The 23245-nt window shown below is 36.6% G+C and overlaps 2 protein-coding genes across 5 annotated transcripts in view; one reads left to right on the forward strand and one right to left on the reverse strand.

Annotated features, from left to right (window-relative positions):
* TMEM106B (transmembrane protein 106B) overlaps positions 1 to 23245 on the forward strand; it is a 1075577-nt gene that overhangs the window by 748659 nt on the left and 303673 nt on the right. The gene's annotated exons all lie outside the window — the stretch shown is intronic.
* THSD7A (thrombospondin type 1 domain containing 7A) overlaps positions 1 to 23245 on the reverse strand; it is a 281954-nt gene that overhangs the window by 19562 nt on the left and 239147 nt on the right. For all 3 annotated transcript variants that reach the window (XM_035545385.2, XM_050709225.1, XM_050709226.1), the window contains 5 exons: positions 12676 to 12854; positions 8582 to 8715; positions 6524 to 6677; positions 5533 to 5674; positions 4932 to 5047 (listed from right to left, as the gene is read on the reverse strand). In XM_035545385.2, the coding sequence (XP_035401278.1) occupies positions 4932 to 5047; positions 5533 to 5674; positions 6524 to 6677; positions 8582 to 8715; positions 12676 to 12854 (725 nt within the window). The remainder of the gene's footprint in view (positions 1 to 4931; positions 5048 to 5532; positions 5675 to 6523; positions 6678 to 8581; positions 8716 to 12675; positions 12855 to 23245) is intronic.

Below are 23245 nucleotides of genomic sequence, written 5' to 3' on the forward strand. Positions count from 1 at the left end.
ATGTAGCAAGGGGCCCAAAACTGAACACAATATTTGAGATGTGGTCTAACCAGTGCCATGTATGAAGGGACAAACACTTCCCTAGTCCTGCTGACCACACTATTTCTGATGCAGGGCAGCAGAGAGTGTGATGATGTCTGAATGTCAGTGATCACAGTTAATAAGCTTCTCTCTGACCTGTCTTAAATTGTATTTGCATTATTATGCACTTGGAGTCCCCACATTCTCTGAAAATACAATAGGTAGAGGACAAAGCAATTTGTGAAGTATCATTAAAGTATTTTGAATTAGGAATATATAAATATTGAACTATAAGCTATTAACAGCTGAATTCAGTTCAAGGCTGCCCCTAGTGCTAGAGAATATTATTCTGAAATTAGCATTATTTAGCAAGTGATAACAGGAGCCAGGTTCAAAACTAACAAAAGGAGGAGGCTGAGCATACATTTGATAGTCTGTCAGAAGATGTTGCACACGCAACAAGTTTCTAAGAGCTCAAGAAAGACTGAAGAAGTTAATGGAAGAGCAATCTGAAGGTTTAAACACAAAGAAAACACATCTGGCAAGCACAGTCCAATAGCTGAAAACAGGTGAAGGCTGCTTGAGCAAACATAATCTTGTGTATAAAATAATGCTGCCCCCACAGGAAAGATATAGTTTTATGTCTGTGCTTAGATACAGCACAGTGGGCTACATGGGCCTTTGATCTGACCCTGTAAAGCCACTTCTTATAAACTTATGTGCTCCAGATTTTCTCCATCCAAGGTGGAAGAGAGATTCTGGCTAACACGTATAAGAATATATAATGCAAAATGAAATAGAACTGATGGCATAAATATTAGCATGACAATAACAATCGCTGCAGCCTGCACAGCTTCAGAATGAGTTAAAAGAATAGGTTGGTTATTAGGTGTATGAAATAAAATGTGAAAGAAAATCAGTTCTGCCAACATGAAGAGATCTGCAGCTTCCCGACATAGAAGACTGTCCTCTTCACTGGCGCTCGCCAGTGAACCTTGATCATCATTGAGGCCTTTCATAATCCCAGATGGCTATGGATATCTCTAAGGAGATAAATCCATGGCTTTAAAGAAAAGAAAAAAAAAAGGCAAACTAGACTCTTCACAACCTATTAATTTTAATGACTGCAAAGGTTAATGGCATAAAACCAGCAGTTAAGACTTTAAAAAGGAAATAAAACCAGAATTTCCTACTACACACAAGCACAGAGCAATAATTAGGCACAACATTAACATATTCTCCATAAATAAACTACCACAAGTACTGTAAATGCCTCACCATGATAGACTCACCAAGTCTTAAATTTGCATTTGCAGTACTTTATATTGAGACAAATTGGATTTTAGACTTCTGTTCTGTTTTATACATCAAAGAATGAGTTCTTGGCTTTTCTCTGTAGCACAGTATAACCTCGATTATCCAGCTATCGCATAAAGTCAACACCTTAAACCTTTGGGTAATCTGTAATTTGGATAATTAGGAAACCAGAGAATAGCCTTTGAAGTTGGCTTGGCATTTGGGTCAAATCTTCTGAGCAAAGGCTCAAAGCCTGCTGAATTCGTTCCTGGCAATTAGAGAAACATGATTTCTCTCTTTTATGACTGGCCTTCTCAGCTGGACTTTGGCAACTATAGAAGGAAAAGCCCAAGAGAGATATTAAAGGTGAAGAGGAGAAAGTCAAAGGCCAGATTACCCCTAGGGATCTGCCATTTGCACATCTTAGACGTTGATGTGCTGCTGAAGTGGATGTGGGGAACAATTTGCAGGCTCTAATTTGATATTAATCACATATTCTTTTCTCATCCCTCTCCTTCCTTCATTTGAACAACCAGAGCTTACAGACCTTACAAAATCTATCTGACAAAACATTTGGAAAATTGTTCAGTAGTTCCCTTATCTGAAAGGGCTGCTGGATGAGTTCTGTATGAGTTGTGGTTTCTGATTAGAGAATGGCAAACACTGGAGTTACACTGAATGCTAGTGCTGAGCATCCTGTACTCCTGGTTGTACACGCCATGGGCAGCCAGCTGCCAGACCAGCATGTTCCATAAACCCTGTGATCCACAAAAAGCATCTATATTTGTTTCTAGGACTGTTTGGCACTGCAGATTAGCCTCTGCTGGAGGTTAATCGTAATCTGACAGGCAGACTATTTGTCAATAAAACAAATAAGTTTTTCATTTGCTTACTAATACGGATAAAACTGCTGCTTTCTAGGCTTTTCTGATCTTTAATTGCAGGTAAATGAACAAAAATAAGCCTATAAACATGACCAGGGCCAGCTTTAGGTGATTTTATTTTCAAATATTCAAGGTAAAACGAGATCTTGTGATGTGCTAATTTTGTGGAGTTAGAGACCAAGTAATCCAGTATCACTCTGTCCTGAGAGTTTGAAGGGAAGTATGTTAACATAACTAGGACTTGAAAATAAGCTCTAGAAATTGATTTATCCTGGCACTAATCAGGATGACTGGCTAGCTTCTTAGCTGATTGACTGAAACAAACATGAGATCACATGATATGTATTGAAGAGAGTGATAGTCAAAAGACAGTGTGAAGGGTGTTTTTTAATATATGGCTTTTGTTAGTTTCTTGAACCATAAATTATAAAGCAAGTCAGACATTGCAGTCAGGGACCTTCATTTTTTAAGGGATCAGAATAGGTTTAGCTACTGTGATCTCTCTTCTTTGCATATATATACTGACAAGAATCATACTTCTATAAATGTATCTACACATAAATTAAACAAAATGTCTGCTTTATTCAGACAGCTAATATAAAGTTTTATGATAGCCCAGGGAAATTCCATTAGTTAAATCATTACAAAATTATCTCACCTTTCTCTTATCCTCAGTCTCTCTAACCACACATACCTTATTTTGAGCTTAATATTTCTGTACTGTCCTTATAATGCAAAAATACATAAAAACCATAACAAAACTGAAGGACCGCCTGTGATTAGATTACTGAGAAGTGCACGGTGTACGTACATGCATTTTGATTTCTTCAGCACTCTCCTCTCATGGCCTGGAAGGTCACAGAGTTCACTTTCACATCTTTAGAATGAAGGGGCTGGTAAGATCTGAACAGCTTGGCTTTCTTGTTAATCAGGTTAACAGGTTTTACTCCTCACAGTTATTGGTTCAGCCTTTGACCTTGCTGTACTACTGCTTACACATCCATTATTCAATAAATAGCTTTAACAGTCTGACTAGGGTGTGGATCAGAGCTTTCTGCAGGAAGATGCATCTCTACACGGTCTATCAAATCAACAGGGCAAATAAAATTGTATCACAGTAGTTGCTGATAAAGCCAGGACTCCACTGCAGCGATGTCTGTTTGCCAGTCATTTATGGCAAGTTGTTTTTGAGATCCCTGTTATCTCTGTTGCCCTAATTAGTTCTCTGGGTAATAAACTTTCATTTCTTCTGGAGCAGGAAAGCTCCAGAGGTTTTCTGCAATGAGATTTCAACGTATAAAAAAACATTTGTTTTAAATGTTGCTTAAATTAATTCTTTGGTTAACAATAGGAATAATTTAATGCCTTTATGGAAAAAGAAATATATTTCCCCTAAATATCTAATAAAGACCATTTTTTTCTGCTGAAATACTAATGTGGATGGATATTTTATATCGTGTTTTTGTATGAATTAATCAATATTGCTGTCTCCTACAAATAAACCAAGAGCCAAAATTTTTATTTTAATGCTATAAAACATTAAAATAATGCATTAATGCATCCTGCTATTAATTTCAGAGAAACCTGCTGGCAGGTGGGCAGATCCTGAATTTTTTCCTGAGACATAAATTATCAAATTACTAGATTTGATTTTAATCCCAAGATCTATGTGATAAGGAGAAACTTGGCACAAAAGCTGGGTGCCAAGCCTCAGCTGAAAACTTCTGCCTTTGCTAAGAACCTATGAATTTAAGAATCCAGGATTATGGAGGGAGTTAGAGAGGCCTAAATAGATCTAATACATCATTATAAAACCATAGTCCAAGGCACGTGACTCCCTCTGCTTCTGACAAGACTCCTTTCTCTACAGGCACGTTCTGAAGAGCAGCTACTAGCCAGGAAGGTCCAACAGAAGAGGTGTCTGCACCAAAGCTGCTGTGGAAGGCACTCCACCTTAGCCCCCCATTGCAAGTGATTTTGTTTCTGATGTCTGGGTGGTGGGGGAATGGTAGCCAACGCAATTTCAGTTAATTTTACATCAAGAAACACAGGTAAGACTTGCGTTGTTTTCCCCTTTTCCTTCATATTACTATCTCCATGTGACTAAAAACATTAAGATTGATGCACAAAATACCATAAAAACCATCCTGTAAAATATGAAGATAATTTGAACATTTGCAAAATCAGTCTTTCAAAATGTAAGGGTTCCTATCTGCTGATTACCTCTCCATATATGCTTCTATTTCATTAATATTTCATTCATGCTGCACATTTTTTCACACTAGCTTGGGTACCTTTCACATTGCACAGCTGGATACAAGAAGTTAACATTCAGCCCAGCTGCCGAATGGCATGTGAGAAATATTTTCCAACACGTTGAGTAAATGATTGATACTGGCAGCTGTCCAAAGCTCCATGCAGAAATTGTATCAAATTAGAATGATGATTAGTGTTCTGATTAAGATTTATTACCTTTATTCTACTTTATTAATTATTGTTTCTAAGTCATTTCCTTCAGGACATAATAATTAGCATACCTTCATGGAGGCACTTAAAAGGAAATTGTATAAAAATCACTGTTGATGGCACTGTTCATTTCAGAGGTACTTAACAATCCATGAATAGCTTTGTGAAACATCTGGTGATGATGGGTTACGTGCTGTATAACTTAGACGGCTCAGCATTAATTAGTACCACTAGAAAGGAGCTTACTCACAGGTACCCACTCACCTCTTCACAGTACTTCAGGTCAACTGATTTGCCATCACTGCGAACACAGTCGAGCATCCGTGTCTTAATACCATTACCACAGACAGCCTTCTCACTGAGCTGACATGTGCTCCAGTCTGCAAATAAGAAATTCATTAGGGCAGCAGAAATTTTAGATAAAACTCGTAATGATTCACTTTTCCATTTAATTCTAATTCTGATGTCCTGAAATAGTCCTCATGGCAACTTTTACACATGTAAATGCTCATGGAGGCCAGCTGTTACACATTTTTGGAAGCAGACACTGTTACTACAAATGGAAAGTACAATGATGCCTTCCTGAAAAGTTCATATTTGGTTTGATCTGCATGGAAATGTGATTTTTGAGAAAATCACAAAACAATAACAGAAATTGATTTCCTGCAGTTACAGCATGGACACTACACCCACGTTGCAAAGTCTCCAATAATATTTTGTCTGAATCAAATAAAGTGGATCAGTTCTTAGCACAAGCCCCACGGCTCACTCTGGATAAGAATGGAAAGCTGAAAAATCCATCCTGTAAGGTGAATGGAACTTAGTCATAGTCCTAAGCTGTCACTACATCATGAGACCCAAATACCTGTCACATTGTAGTCATAGTGGTAGCAGTTTTTGTTCAAAGTGCAGACTTCTGTCTCAGTGGCAGCAGGGCAAGACTTTCCTTCATCTGGTTGTCTCAGCGATTCAGCTGACCTTTCACGGACATTGCTTCCATTGCATGGCTTGAAAGAGAAATTGGAAAGAGCTTTGATATTTCAGAACCCTGATGCCTTTTCAGGGTTCAGATGCAATATTGTAACAACCTTTCAAGTATCTTCACAGAATGAAAATGTAAAATAATGGGTTCATGTTGTTGCCTATAAGAAAATATTTCCTTGTTATTTCAGAGGGAATTTAGTCTGCTGTTTCACCTTAGTACCACCCAAGGTAAAATATACTCTAATTGGATAACACCTTGGTATTTTCCTAATTAGTTCATATTTCACTAACAATGCTTTGAAATTATTTCATTCATAAATTGGATATTCAGATGCTCACTTTCCAAACGTTGTATTACAGTGCACCAGTCTGAATACTCAGAGGTCCTGAACCACGCCCCCCCCCCCCCCCCCCCTTTTTTTTTTTTCCCCTTGGAGATTCCTCACAGAAAGGGAAGGGGAGACCCAGGATTATCTTTTTTGTGGTCAGTGCTAATCTACAGACTTTGCTCTTTACAGGATAGTGACATTTTTAGCACATTGACTATACTCTCCTGCTACGGAGGGGATCACAGCTAGACACAAGCTATTGCTGAAGCTATTCCACCACACAGAACCTACCCTACACTGAAGAATGCCCATTTATGACATTTTTATTTAGTAAGAGGCACTTTTTGGGAACAGCTTCACTGAATGAAAGATACTGGCACAGTTCATTTGCAACCAAGTATCAATGATCCTAAAGATGACAGTAAATATAAGTATTTACATATGTACTCATCACTGCTCAATTCAGCATCTTTGCACAGTAATTCATATATTTTTAAAGCATCCTTCTAAAACCATAAACGTTACACTGAATGGTACATTTACCAAAGAACATCGAGACCACGATCCCCATTCAGACATGACACAGTCTTCAGGACAAGGTAAGATACATTTTCTAGCACCAAGTGGCATCTCTTCAGGATCACACAGATAGTCCTCCACAGTGTCAGAAGGACCATCCACAGTGTTTAGCATGCACCTGGAAAAAAGAACTGCACATAAACTGCATTTGCCATGGATTTTGTACAGTTACTGTAAACCACAGGATTCTGAAGCTTTTTAACATTTTGTCAGCACATAATAATCAAGTAATTGAAGTAACAGAATTAGGTATTAATCTATGAATATTCAAGCAAAGCTGAAGAGACAAAAATAATCCTTTTTTTTTTTTTTTTTTTTTTTTTTACAGATGACAGCCATATGACAAAATGCACTGAATTTACACATTTCTTGTCAATTATTTTCTGAGAGTTTCTGGGCAAGTGATTTACTTGACGTTAACTTACTTACTAAGTCAGAATAATGTGAATCATGTATAATTTAAAAATATTTTGAGAATGCTTCAACGAATAATTTCATATCTAAGAATATTAAAACTTTTATTGTATATTCTTAGTGTTAATCATTAATTTACACATATGCTTTTCAATTACCATTATATTAAATCAGCAGCTGGAAGCCCATTAAGATCAGAACCAACTATGCTCACTTTTGTAGAACTGAAAAAGATGAGTCTTCATTCCACAGTATTTTCAGTGTAAACAAACCTACTGATAACTTATTCCTGTCACCTGACAGCAGAGGACCAATTAATATGTGACTAAGATCATTCAAATTAAGGATGCTTACACTTATTACCCAGGGAAAAGCTCCAGTCAATATGATGCCTTTCACATTCATAGAAATATTCTTAGTTTCTTCCATTTGACTACATTTTTTTACTATCAAATATATTATCAGAGTAAACTATATTTTTAAACATTCTCTTTTTTAAGGTGAACATGAGATACAGCATGAGCATATATTTCCTTCATGGAGTTAGTACTCTGATGGCATTATGCGATGATAAATGAAAATTTAGAGGTTTTTAGTCCCAGAGGGATGAAATCTCTGTATGTCTTCATTTTTGATGATAGTTTTGAAGTCTATTTTTTCAGCATAAAAACTGATTAATTCTGATTTTTCATACTGGAGTATTTTGAATATGGGAATCTATTTAGATGCTATTGCATGAGAAGAATTGTGCAGTCTAATGTCGGTCAAGCAAATATTAAGACTACGACCCTCTCGAAGTTAATATTTACACTGAAGAAACGTTGTTATCTTGAACAAAATCTTGTGAATGTGCCAGTTCCTAAGTATTTGTGGCAGGAAAAAAGAGAACATTTAGCAGTTCACTGCGTATACCTCCCATTTGGGACCTTCAACATGGAATTCATATTATGCTTTATTATTCAAATATATAACCTCAAATTGTGTGCTGTGTTGCAGTTAGTCATAAAACAAAACAACAACAAAAAAACACTCAAAACCACAAAATCTACTGCTTTACCTGCTGTGTGCCATAACATGTGAGACTAATTTTAATTAGACTTTGATTACAGCTCTAAGATGATGAGCAAGCATACAAGATGCTTAGATCACGTTCAACAGATCAGTAAACAATGGAAAATTTATGGATTCTTATTTCATTTTATTCACTTTTGCCACTCCTTCCTGTAATAAGCATAATTATTATTCCTGAATGTATATGTACTTAGAAAGTGTTTTGTTTGTTTTTTCCTGAATCATAGTTTCATATAGAAAGAGAGCCATTCTGGACTTAGAAAAGCACTAAAATTGTACATTGCAGTGTTTGTAGCAGTGTAAGAAGTACCATGTACATTAGTTTATAAACTAGAAATCAAAGTCTGTATTCAAAACCAGTATACTGAGTTCTACTGCACTCACTGAAGGTTGCTGATTTACATGAGCCAGGGTTCTGGCCCAGTATACCATGGACAAACTTAACGCTATACAAGATTCAGAATTACATCAAATTAAATACAGCCATGACTGAAAGAGAAGGTTCTTTAAATTGAAGGAGGAACAATATTGTTTTACCTGACTTTCCTTGTTTGAACACCTTCTCCACAGTTCTCTTTTAAGTCCACATTGGTCACCTTGCAGACGCTCCAGGGCTCAGTAACCCATATGTACTGGCTGCAGTCACTGTGGCATGGCACCACCTCATATACCTGGAATACACAGCGAGTGTCAGTTTTGTTGCACACAAGCAAGATAAATATGCAACGGTGATCATGCTGAGATACAAGAAGAAAAAAATTAATGTTTTTTTTAATAAGAATAACAAATGTAATTTGGCATCTACAAAAGTTGCTAATCTGGAGGCTGTAATAATAATACAGATAAAGTATTTGATACAAAGCTACAGGAACAAAAAAAAAAGTCAAAAGTCAAGAAGTCATCCAATGACAGATTCCCTGATTTTCTCTAAACTCATGCTGTATCATTTCTACCGGAAACATCAACATGATTTACATATAAACTCTGTTTTATTTATTTATGTATGTATTTATTTATTTATGGTAACCTCTCTCTTTTTTTTTTGTTTTGTATTTTTAAGGAGAGGTGAGCTTAAGGTAAATGATATCAATATATATCAGCTCATTTCTAACCACCTCAAGTCACTCTAATATATTTTGTGTTCTAGCATTAGCATTATGCATATATTTGAATACAGACTTGAAATAGTATCTTGTTAATTTATATATGTTTTTCATACGTTTTCTTAATGATACATTACAAAAAAAGGTAGACAATGTAAACAGTGAAGCACAATCAGGAAGTACGTGTTAAGGTTATCTGTCTATTTTAGAATCTCTTACCTGAGCCTGAAGAAAGTATTGTCATGAACCCAAAAGAAAAATGAAAGATAAAAAGAAAGAATGATTAGAGTGAAACATAGGTATTTAGATAGTATTCATTTCGTTTTTATTACAGACAATATTCTATGACTTCTCTCAAGCAAAAAACAAAGAAGTTTGTCCAAAACTTTTTTTTTTTTTTTTTTTTTTTTGCCTACTATGAGCATCAACTCTTCACACAGTGTGGAATCCAGTTTCTCTATGGTGAGATAAAATCCTCATGCACAACTAGTGCACTTACTGCAACTAAGACGTTGTCTTGAATAAGTCCTTAATTTCTTTCCAGGACACTGTTTTGATGGAAAAAGGGCACTGATGGTTTGATAGTTTTTTAGTTAACCTGAAGTCACAAAAAAAAAATCCCTGGAACAACGAATGTGCAGAGAATCTGTTATAACACTGTGCCTATGCCCAACAAAACCAGAATAGCCAGCACATTTGGGATGTCTATGTAGGCATTAACTCAGATGTAAAGATCAGTGGTGTAAATGCATATTAAGCAAACTACCAGACTCAGTGCACAACTTGTAGTACCATGAAAAGTAGCACTGTATTTATTCTTTTAAAGAATTTCCAAAATGAAAATAGGGAAGCCTTAGTTTAGGGAAATGTCTCTATACATCTCACGTTGATAAGTGAAATATATAAGAAGAAATGAGAATTCTTCTTATAAGAAGAAATACATAAAACCTGCATATTCATCAGCTCTTCCAGTAACATAAACATTGGATTTCTCACCAAAAAGCCAAAGCAGAACTGTATATTGCATTGCATTTAGTGATATTACTTGGACCCTACCTGCATTCTGTAACTATGACTGCAGGCCATGACAGTTGGTTAGCACAAGGATTGCATACCCATCTGCTGGATAATGGAGCAAATAATGCCTGGAGCCAATGAAGTTAGGGATGCACTTATCCTTGTTATTTCCTCTAACAACCTCAGATTAGCCTCTTCAATTGAAATCCTCTGAAAGTCATCGATACAATCCTATAAGAATCCTGACTATAGTATTATTGTAATTATGATGACTTTTAGCCTAGTGAAGCAGGTAGAGAGCAAGCTGCATTCAGCTGGAGAGTGGTTTGGGAGCCACCCTGGTATGTGTGGCCCAGGAGTGGACACGAGAACACAGGCGATGTAAGACATCTAGCATTCACTGTGTTCAGTCCCCGCTGAAAATACAGATGTCAGCCCTGACAGATGTTGAGTAACCTGTTCTTAAAATTTGACAGACATCTTAAGCACTTTATTCCCATGTTTCACTAGCCTTACCATTAAAAACTTTTCCCAAGGCTTAACCCAAATCTGCTTGCAGCGTTCAAAGCCTACCACTTTTTATCCTATCCACGATGGCCATGGAAAATGGATTATTTCCTCTTCCTTTACAACAGCCTTTTATGTACATGCTTGCAGACTGCCTGCGTGTCCCCTCCCGTCTTCTCTTCTGTGGGCTAGACTACATGTTGCAGTCTTTCCTCAGAGGTTGTATTCTTAGATCTCTGCCTACAAGTGTAGCCCCTCTGTACATCATCTCCCAGGTTTTTGAGCCAGCAAAGACCCAGTCTAACCATTATGTTTTGTATGTGTGCAAGTAAGCATGTTATATATATATACACACATATATAAAACGAATTACATTTAATAATTGAAATAAATATTCTGCAGTGCCACTAGTTTTCCAAATGAATGAATGGTGGATCAGATTTGGATTAATTAACTAACTCACAATTCCTTGGTCATTAGAATGCAGGCATATTCTCCTCCACACATTTCTGAGATGTCCTGACTTAAAAACTGACTGTGAATGTATTTAAAATTGAAAGATATAGCCTCTAAACTTTTTGATGTTAGTACATTATCTGCAGGACTCTCTTCTCATGAAGTACTGTATTTCAATTTAATTTTACAATAATTACATTTTGAATCATCTATTATTATTTGGTAAGCACCAAGTAACATTGCAACAATCAGATTCGAGTCAAAGTACCAGTAGAGGGCAATGGTGTTGCATATAAGAGGCAAAACCTCGATCCTCGAGAGGCATCACCTTCGATGCAGAAAAAATACCAGGCTATTATGTACTATACGAATATTAAAGAAGGGAAAAGACTATTGTATGGACTATGATTTGTTCCTATTGAAACACATTCCTCCTATTTTAAAACATTTTTACACACTAACCCAAATCCAGCAACCCTCCTCCTAGTTTCTTTTCTGTTAAAGTAGATCACAAACTTATTTTATTAGTTGCAGTTTAACACTTATTATTTTCTAAATTAGAAATAATTACATTCCCTAAAGTAAAAAAATAGATCAACAAGCCATTTCAGTCTATGCCAGCAAAATGTCAATAGGATAATATTAAGTACATGCATTTTATTCAAATGTAAATTGACAGCACAAGTTTTTCCAATCTTTGAATATTTACAAAGAAGATCATGTGGTTGTTCAATATGTCTCGGCAAAGTAAATTAAATTCAACAGTAATATGAATATAAATCAACTTTGAAAAGTGTAAGTTAATTGAAAAGGTAGTTTTTTCTTTCTAAAGCTCTTCAAGCAAACAGGAGCAAAAACAAGCTTCAGAGGTTTAACTTGGATTAGTGCTAAATTTGGTCCCATGGACTAAATGCTCATTACTGCTCAAAGCACTCCTAGTGTGCTCTGGGATCATGTCTCCTGGCTTAGTTTCATTTGAAGATGATCCAGTTTGTGCAGCCTGACTGTGCTGTACTGGAAAATCAAGCGTGGTTAGTGGGACAACTGGGATATTGACTGCAAAAGCACATTCCTCACTGGAACTGCAAGTGCCAGTGCAAGTGTAGCTGGAAGGTCAAGCTCCAGCTTGATTAAAACACCCTAAAGGATACTGAGACAACACTCAGAGTGTTTGAAAATTTTTTATTATTTTTCTGATCTAAGATGGCTGAAGAACATCACTAAGAATCTTAGCAGTTTTTGCATCTGTAATCAGACATACTTTAACCATTGTAAGAGAGTATCTCCAGAAACCTGGTTGTCACAATCTGCATTTAAGATTGTTTTACTGTCTCCAATCTACACTTCAGATAATGTGCTAAACTCTTGCAGAGGATTAAATAGTGAAAGCAGATCCTACACTGACAGGGGAAATTTAAGCCATCTCCTTCTGTCTGCATCTGCCCCATATGCTGTGTAGTTTTTCTGCATCAAAACCCAATACAGTTGAAAGGGTTACCTGAGGTATGGAAAAAGCTGTATCAATAATGTTAATATGAATAAAATTACCTGATTGACGTGATCTAGCTTGGGACAGGGTCTTCCACCATTGTAGGGTTTTTCACGGAGCCATTTAGACCGAACCTTTACCCCACTCCCACATGATTTACTACAGCGAGACCAATTGGACCACTCGCTGAGCTTGCAGTCTGAGGGACATGGAATAATACAGGCTTCCTCAATATAACCTGCGTGAATGGAAAAGAAAGTAAAACCTCCTCAGCATGTCACTCTGCCACTACTCCCTGAAGCCCTCGTCTAGTTCATTTAGATTGTCCAAAGTTTGACTTGACAGGATTGTGCAAATAGAGAGATTTCTTCATCATTAGGGCTAAATTAAATTCTGCAGAAAATTGACACATATAGCTGGAGACTGTGATAGAATAACAGCTGAGCATCCTCACTCTTATCTGATTATGATTCACACTCACCAGATTTCAGCACTCAAACTTTCTGACAGCCACAGTGTAATTGACACTAACCCATCTCATTTTATCATTCTTATACCACAAAAACAATACTTTTTTGAATGAAAAATATTTAATTAAAAGCTCCTTCCATCACTGAATACAGTAAGTCAATTGTAGTTATACATAAAAAATCCAACTGAATCAAAAGTTATGCATCTTATCAGCCTGGAGAGAGGGAACTTAACACCTTGTGACCTTTCTAAGGCTAGAAAAAGAGAATGGTCTGCCACATTAACGATCTGCCGATTAACAACCATCTGCCCCCAGCAGCACACTGAATAATAGCCCTGAATAGACAAGCAGCTGTTTGGTTTGGATAAGTCATCAGTCCTGAGAGGCTGGAAAGGGGTAGGACATAGTCTGCAGGGAGTAACATGAAGCCTCAATTCACTGAGCAAGTGAAAATGTCTTTCTCTCAAAAGCAACATATGCCATAGCTCTACAATGTGTGCCATTTATGCTAATATTTATGGCAGAAGCTATAAGGCCTCAAAGAATAAGCTGGCCTTCATTGCATTTTTACTACAACTATATCCTAAACCTGTATGAACTCTCCCCTCCCCTTTCCTGGATCAGTTCTTGAACATATTTACTGTTGGCAAATGTTAACTTTAAAGATTAAAAAGATCAGTGCATATAGAAGTGAATTAAAATCTTTGATGAACACAGTTGCAAAATTAATACATACATGGGTAAGATCATTTTCAAATGATTGGCATAGTTTCAAATGTTTCTCACATATCCTGATTTTTTTTTTTTTCTCTTGAAAGCAAGCACTGTCATTTTCATCACAGCTGGTGTTAGCACCTTTATGTTTTTAACCTGTACTTCTCTGTAAAGTTATTGTCTCTTCTGAAAGCAGCCAATATCAAACAATCACATGTAATGTAAAAAATCAAAACACTTAAAAGATTTCTTTTCTATATACCTATTTTTAACTGCTTCCATCAATTTGTGTTAAACACAAAAACATAAGAGTTATTTCTGTTAAACATACAGTAACATTTGGAATATTTTATAGCCAAATTCAGATAATGGTTTTATTCCAGATAGCTCTCGTCTGTTTGGAAATTTTACATAGTTAAATAAATATACAGAGCACATCTTGAATTTGAGTACCGCAGAACTACTGTTCATTAAATGTATCTTCCTTAATATGGCTAGAATGCTATTAGCTGGAATTACAAGCATGTTCATTAAATATTCCTCATCATTTGATTGACCAGCTCAGTGATATTGTATGAAAGGTACACTGTGTCAGACAAAATATATTTTTGAAAATCATATCATTGTGCACCAGAAGAGGTGACATAGACTGCCCTGCAGTAGTAGATGTAAAATTGATTACATTTCATCTTACCCAACACCTCTGAGTTAGTCAGAAATCAGATGTACCTGATCTCAAAGCCCTTTTCTACACTGAACTTTGACTTCATAAATATCAAACTCTATCCTCACCAAAAATGAGCACTCAACAAGTCTTAGATGCTATACAAAATCATCTGCACATACCATTAACAAAATACTGAACGAAAATGTACAATAACAGCAAAGTTAAAAGAAACAACTAAAAGAAAAAAAAATAGCGATATTTATTGTCTGATGGAACTCTCAGAAGATTTTACTGTTTATAAGTTTGCTTGAGATTCCGATATGCCACATTTTCTTTCAACATAACTTCTCAATTTTTTTTAGCTGGAAAAACCTGTCTCCTATAACACAATTATGCCATTTAGCATTCATTAAATTTCTGTCTCTGTAATTAATGTCTGGAAGAAACAAATTAAGGCTGCTTTAAATATATTGTACACCCTTAAGTAGAGAACTTTGACAAGTACAGGCTGATTCAGGAAAACTTTGTTTTAAAGATTTGCCATAAACCTCTGAGCTATTTTAAACTTTAATTTAAATTAAAAGCTATGTTAATAGCTTTCTAAAAGCTATTTTAATCCATCTCAAAGAGATCTTCCCAGTCTGTCACAGTCATATAAGATGATCTTCTCTACGTTATCACAGTATTTTGGGACTTAGATAACTATGCCTGCCAAATGGAGCCTGTGTGAGACATACATAACTAAAATTATTGACAAATTATAAACTATTTTGCTTTATTTTCTTTCAGTTGATCCAAACAAGGACAATAAAGACTTTTTTTTTTTTTTTTTAAGATAATGAGAATGTTAGTGAAAATTTTAACAAGATTTTAAGTTAACAAGATAAAATCTTGCTAACATGAGGTATCAAATTTATTGTATTATAAGCAAGTCAAAGGAAACATTTTAATTAACATTGAACTGTAGGTCAACTGATGCTACAAAATATCAAATGGAACCATACCATCACAGTGAACGATTGACTGACAGTTTGGGCTCAAAGGGTTATAGTAAATGAGGTTACATCTGGCTGGTGACCAGTCACTAGTGGGGTTCCCCAGGGCTCCATTTTAGGGACAGTTCTCTTCAATGAATGATCTGGATGTAGGGTTTGAACACATACTAAGTAAGTTGGTGGATGTAACTACATTAGGAAGATCTGATGACTCTCTCCACTGTAGAGAGATCTTGACAGAGTAGAGCGCTGGGTAATCACAAAGTGTATGAAATTTAACAAGAACAAATGCTTGTTTAACAAGTGTTGGTTGATGGGATAATCCTTGATTATACCCACAAACCCGGGACGAGAGGCTGGAGAGAAACCCTGCAGAAAGGGGTCTGGGGCTGCTGGTTGACAGCAAGTTGAATATGAGCCAGCAGTGTGCCCTGGCAGCCAGGAGGGCCAACCGTACCCTGGGGTGCATCAGGCACAGCATTGCTAGCAGGTCAATGGAAGTGATTGCCCCGCTCTGCTCTGCGTTCATGCGGCCTCACCTCAGTTAACATGTGCAGTTTTGGGCTCCACAGCATAAGAACATAAAACTATTAGAAAGCATCCAAAGGAAGGCTATGAAGATGGCAAAAGGTCTAGAGGAGAAGACGTATGAGGAGCAGCTGAGGTCCCTGTTCATTCAGCCTGGAGAAGAGGAGACTGAGGGGAGTCCTCATGGCAGCCTACAGCTTCCTCACAAGGGGCAGGTGCTGATAATCTCTTCTAACTGGTGACCAGGGATAGGGCCCAATGAAATGTCATGAAGCTGCAACAGGAGAGGTTCAGGGTGAATGTTATGGAAAGGTTCTTCACTGAGAGAGTGGCTGGGCACTGGAACAGGAAGTGGTCACAGCAGCAGGCCTGCCAAATTTCAAGAAGCATTTGGACAACACTCTGAAACATACGGTTTGATTTCTGGGTGGTCCTGTGTGGATCTAGGAGTTGAAGTCGATGATCCCTTCCAACATACGATATTCTATCATTCTATGATGGTCAAAACAACAAAGGAGACAAGAGAAGAGAGAGACTAAGGGGGAATGGAGGAAAGGGCAAAAAAAGACAAGGGGAAGGAAGAGAAAAATAAATGGCTTAAAAATAGTCAAGAGAACTGTAAAGAGATACATTACATAGGAAGAGAAAAAGAAAGAGGGGAAAAGAAATAGACATCCTGCCAAAAGCAATACCTCGGTGATGCACAAACAGACTGCAATGCCCTCAAGAGCCTACTAAGGTATCTCCTGACCAGAGTGAAACCATTGAGAACATTCCCACAATAAAAAACAGAGGGCCAAGGGAAATAATAAAAAGACTGTAGCATCTAATTTGGTTTCTGTAGGTGATAGAGTAGAATGAAAATGACGAGTAGAATGAAAATGACAAGACCTCTGTTATATCTGACATTAAAAAGTTTTTGGCATATTAATTTCTTGGCATCTTTTCTTCCTCTCAGGCACCTCGCTATTTCAACTTCACTCAAAAGTCTATTTAGCATTTAGCTGTGCCACTGGACTCCCTTGGAAGCTAGGCAGAAGCAGACTTCAAATTGCTTGCAGATATTTCCCTAGCCAAGAAAGATATCTGGATTTTAAAAGTTACTTGTTGCAAATGACAGATCCTATTCCATTTACTACTCTTCTAATGCCACTATTGAGAAACTGCTTCAGAGAAGCATTTCATCACCTCAGATGCCTTTCTGTGCATCTGATATCAACATATCTTAAAATTTCAGGATGATTAAGGATTATAATCTCCAGAAATTCATAGCAATCACCCTGAGAATCAAAGAAAGCAGATGTTCAGGAACTTTGAAAAAAAATATGCTGTTTTGTTGTTGTCCTGTTTTTATTATATTTCAGGTACTTTCATATTTGTAAAGTTTGCCTATGCTGTAAACATTTTAGCAAGTGAGAAGAGGGCATACTGTGATACAGGACAAATACACTGAAAACACAGAAACATAAAAAACAACGATTACATGCAAATGAGACTGGTGATGCAGTACATAGCTTCTGATGTGAAAAGGACATGAATGGGCCTTTTTTCAATTTTCAGTCTTGTTTCCACTGATTTAATCATCCTTGAAAGAGTGCCCCTTGTGCTAGACATTGTAAATGCTTCTCAAAGAAACAGTTCACTAAAGCCCGGGGACGGTCAGGATGTCCGCATGGTGGAATATCACACCATTATATCACATGTACAGAGTGCGTAATACAACTGCGGCAAGTGGCATGATAGCGCGTTGAGGTTTAAAGAACAAGCAAGAAATTACTGAAGCAGAAACACGATAGATGCAGAGAGAAGGAAAGAGAATGACAGCAGCGAAGTGGATGTGAAGAAAAACAGGAAAGGAAAGTAAGAAAATGAGAGAGGGACAGTGAAATAGCAAGCCAACACTGTAAGACTAAAGATAAGTTCACTGGACACCAGCGTGTCATGTTTTGCCTGCTGGTTTTCCTCCTCCTGACAAAAAACACTGCACACTGCCTGCAGCTCTTCCTTCTCTTCACAACATACCAGGGTTGTTGAAGAGATGAGATCTTGGGATACTCTGGTACAGAGCCGTGTGTCAGCATGGTCCAGAAGGGTATGGGAAAGAGACGTCCATCTCCTAAGGTCTATTCTTTTTCCCACTGCAGTTATTTCTCAATTATTTCAGCTCTTATCAGCTGGACTTCACCAGGCTGTGAAATGGGCAGTTGTCTTTTGTGAATGAGATTGTGGCTGTTCTATCATTAAATATTTATTACTGAACCACGAGTTAACAAATGCCTTAAACTACTAGGTGTATCAATTGAAATCATTATTAAAAGGAAAGGTTTACTGTCCATTGCTAATTGGCTATAAAATCTGGACTCCTAGAACAAAGTCATTAACAGATGTGATGGATAATGTATAATGGAGGACTTTAATGGACTTCGTGCTTAGTCTAATGACCAAGCAGGTTAAATAGGTGGATGTAAGATTCCAGTTTTCCCCCCACAAACCACACCTGCAATGTATAAGAACAGACCCACTACTTGGGTTGAAGGGCGCAGACATAAAGAGCATCTTAATGTTTACATGAACTCTTTTGTCCTTAGAACTGACAGAGTTCTACTCCTGCTTTTATGAATAAAATGTCATGCTATGTTTCCAAGAAAAAAACACAGTCAGAGTAATGGTTATGTTCTGTAAGATATTTTTTTCAAGGAAATACAAAGTCCTAGGATCTCATCTTCCAGGATAAACAAAATAAAACAAAACAACAATTCTTTGTATTTCACTTGTAACAGAATATATATATGCATTTCTTGAGACTATTCATATTTCTGCCTAGCCATGGAAAAATAGATGGGACTCCAAATTGTTTTTTGTTTTTTTTTTTTCCAGGATTGTCCTTCAAAGGCTCAAAATCTGAGAGCAATTGTTAATACTTAACCATATTCTTCATCAGCAGTTCTGTCTCTGCTGAACCAAACACAGCTCTTTGGGTTGATGGGTGACTGCGTCATGACTGATGTGTCATCGACAGAGCAGATGTCATGGCACCATAGTGCAGAGGCATAGTGCACTATGCTAGTGCAGGGCAACAGGCACAAGTGTATTCCAAGAGAATACACAATAGGATGGACAAATATGGCATCTATTATAAAAAAAATAAAAAAATCTTAGAAGAGATACAGGCTATGAAATAGCAAAGTATCCTAATACCACTTTGAGAACATAAGCCTATTACCATACTGTATTAGAAACTCCTATGGGAAATACATCTATTTTAGAATAAACACTCAACAGAAAATCTCAATTAAATTTTAACACTGTCATCTTTTGTTGGTAAATTTGCATAACTTTGGGTTAGAATACCGAAAGTGTAAAAGAAGATTTTAAAAAAGTCCTAATACAACTAGATACAGCAAGTTCTAACTGTTATCTTAGACAACACAGACACTTACAACCTATGAGAGTTTACTATTACACACATAAGCAATTAAATACAAAATTCCTCGATTCACATTGATACTCCCAGCAGCTGTTGTAAAAGTATTCACTGATACGCAGATATTCCTCTCTAATCCCCTGCACAAGCCTTGTAGCCATGGAGGGCTTTGTAGAGTCAGCACAAATCAATGCATCTCATTTAATTAATGCTAAAGGGGGAAATAATCTCACACTAATAAGGCAGCAGACAAACTATCCTGGACTGGTTGACTGTGCCTAAGGTCTTAGCAGTAAACTGACATGAATTAAGAAGGGTAATACGACCTATATAAAAACACTGCATCTGTCTGCCATGCTACTGTGTTTGCCTTTGCTGCACACACACATATATAACCACCTCCCAGCTTATGTGGGTCATGATTTACAATTGGTATGATGGAGGAAAACTAAATATTGTAAACAGTATAGTTCATAAGCATGACAGTGGTGTGCTTCTGATTTTGTTGTCATGAAAATTCCAAAATACACTTTAAAGGGACCATGCAGAGACTCTGTTTCGATTTTTTTTTTCCACAAATACGTCAGAACAGATTGTTGGCAGATACCTGTCACTACCCACAGAGCTCCAGAATATTAGTGATGACACGGATAAAGCTATGAAACCTGCTGCTTTTCTGATGGGAAAAATAAACAACCTTACATGTGAGTATCAAGTGAACTGTGTGTTTTTGTATTTCTCCAGTAAAATTACCTAGGTAGTAATGAAACAAAGCAGAAACCAAAGAAAGGGCAGTTCACACATCTTCCACCAAGGAAAACAGGTAAACAACAGGTCAGTTAACACTTTGATCTGACACTGCCACATTTGTTGAAAAGAGTCAGCTGTTAGCTCCTGCCCACACATTGCAGAACTGATATGGCTGAAAAATAACAAAGGCAGAGTACTTTAAATGGCTGCTGAATGGTATTTATCTATTTATCAATAAATGTAGCTCAAGTTTGGAAAGAAAAAGAAAAATCAAAATATTAGGCATATATAATACTGGGAAAAAAACATAAAAACAAAATAAGAAAAAGCATCTTTTCATTCTGCAGCTGAAACTTAAGTCTATTTACAGCTGTTAGTTTAGGATTTGTTCTGAAGTACTTGTTAAGCTACTGAAATCTAAGGACCACATTCGGAAGGACTCTGCCCCCTGCCCCTCCAGTGTTCACACCTAGCAGTAACAACAGATTTAACCACATTTTGCCTTTCCTTATTTTAGAGTTATGGTCACTCCAGAGTTATTGAGAAATCTATTCATACTTGTGATTTTATAGCTACACTCAAAATCGTGAATATTATTGCATGAAACCTCTTACAAAATTAGGGGCCTTCCTTGTGTTGCGCCTTTCCTTTAGCTCCTCAGTTTCTTTGAAACTGTTAGTTACCTCTTCTCAAACATTTTGAAATTAGATGTGTCAAGCAGTAAAAAGATCTCTGAAGTATTTACTCTTCTGTTCCTATTCACCTTTTCTTTTCTGAGGAAGTCAACTGAACTGTGATTAGAAACACACAACATTTTTCAAAACAAACAGCTTATGAATTTTTTGGCATTGCACAGCAGGTCTGTCTTCTGATTCCTCCCACTCAAAACAGCATGACTGGTAACAGAAACCTATTCATGGCTTCATAAATTTACCCGGCAGTATTTACATAAAACTTTTGACAGTCTTGCAATTTGAGTTTCTTGTGTCATTTCAGTATATCACATGACATATTCCATGATATGTTAATAACATCAGTGTGGGTATAGTTTTCCCTTCTTGTCAGATTTAGAGGATGTTGTCACAGGTGAAGAAGTACAATTACCCCCATTTCCTATCTCATAATGTCATGAGATAACAGAAGTTCAAGTAAAAGTTGGGCACTACACAAAAAACATTTCCCTTAAATAATCACCTTGATTTCTTTTCTAGTCCAAGCTAATTTGCAAAATCATATCCCATTTGTGATTACATACTGTACTACTTGGAAAAGAAATAAAAAATTCACAAGAACTAACAGTAAAACAGATTTCTGAACAAAGCAGACAACATAGCAGACAAACCTTACTCTACCTTGTGCTAGGTATAAAATTAGTGAAAAATTCAATGCTACCATTTCCACAGGGAAATAAGCGACTATGTTAGAATTTACAAAAATAAACCAAGCACGCTTGAGTTATGAGTCCTGTCAAGTTTAGCTTGAAAAACTAAAAGCAGATTGATGGGAAGCTACAAGGCACTTTTATTTGCTAGCAGGTGGGATAACCATTGTGATACCACAGAAGTCCCTTGTTGATTTGGCATAATAAAGCTTTTACATTTGTTCTTAAAGACAAAAACATGCAGCACACTGAAATCTAGAGATGATGCCAAACTAAAGAACTGTCATATACCAAAGGCATGAAAACAGCAAGAAAAACATCATAAATACTGGCAAGATATAAAGTAAGATTTAACTGGCAAAACAGCAGCTTATACATGTTCAGAAAAATAAAACAAATCATTGGAACATAATCCATGAATACAGAGCAGATATTCAGAAAAGGCAGCAAACATACACTGAAATTAGATTAAAACATCTATATCATCTGTTCTAGCCCCTTTGTAACTGCAAAAGTATGCTAAACCTGGAAAAATGCTGAAGGCAAACAATAAATTAGATAAGCCTTAGAAATAGTCTGTAGTACTATGTGCATGTATAACACCTATCAATAATAGACTTTTGTTCTAGAAAGGCTACTGGAAAGGAAACCATAATTTTAGCGATATATTCCTTAGCATCAGTTCAATTCCTTAGCATCAGAGTCAGATTAAATAACTCATTTCCTGTACACCTGAAATCCCTGTCAAACAATTTTAGAATGCACAAGGAATGCAGGATTAGTTCAACAGCAATTCCAGGCTTCATCTGCCTATGCATTACATCATGGATAAGAGAAAGGCAGTCTCTCCCTCAAATAGAACTGATGAGAAAACACACATAGATGCCTTGTGCTTCACTACCAAAAACATGTAATGAAGCAGGGAAAAAAAAAAATCAAAGAACCAGATACCTGAAGATTTTTTTAAAAGAAATAAGAATAATAAAAATACATACAAAATCACACACACACACAAAGAGGAACAAAAACCAAAGGCTTCAGGCTTTCCAATCTAGAGTAAATATAGCAATGACTCAAAAACCTTTCCAGTTTACAAAGAGAGTAAAAAGAGACTTCAAATCTCCAGTAAGAAAAAAAAAATGGGGAAAATGGGAACTGTGAAAAAAAAAATCAAAGCTATTTTATGTTTGGGGAAGAGTCTCTCTGGGGTCTACTAGTGCTAATGGCATGTAAACGGTAGCCATGGGTATAGCAGGTACAATAGCAATCTTCTGTCAGTAGCTTTTCCACTGTTTCATTATTCATTGTGGTCAGTGTGGTCAATGTAGTGGACATTCACTGATAAAATCCATTAGACTGGAAATTGCTACAATGAAGAGTTATAACGGTAAACAAAAATGGTTGAGAAAAGGCTTTGTTTCCATTTTTTCTTCCTTTTTCTCTCCGATTCTTGATACGAAATAATTTTTATTTTTTATAGCTTTGGTTTAAGCTATTAGCTATCATTAAGGTTACTGAAAAACACATTGAGCTCAAATTATTCTATAATAGACATTCTAAAGACACAGGGATATTGTCAAATATGTTTATTAATCACTGCTGCAAAGAGGAATATTGCAATAAAGGCAGGATGTTGCATACTGTCCAGAAAGAAACCAAGCACATGTGGTGGGAAACCTGAGCTGTGTACCATAAAAT

This window comes from Cygnus atratus, chromosome 2 (genome assembly GCF_013377495.2).
Source record: "Cygnus atratus isolate AKBS03 ecotype Queensland, Australia chromosome 2, CAtr_DNAZoo_HiC_assembly, whole genome shotgun sequence".
Classification (NCBI taxonomy): Eukaryota; Metazoa; Chordata; class Aves; order Anseriformes; family Anatidae; genus Cygnus; species Cygnus atratus.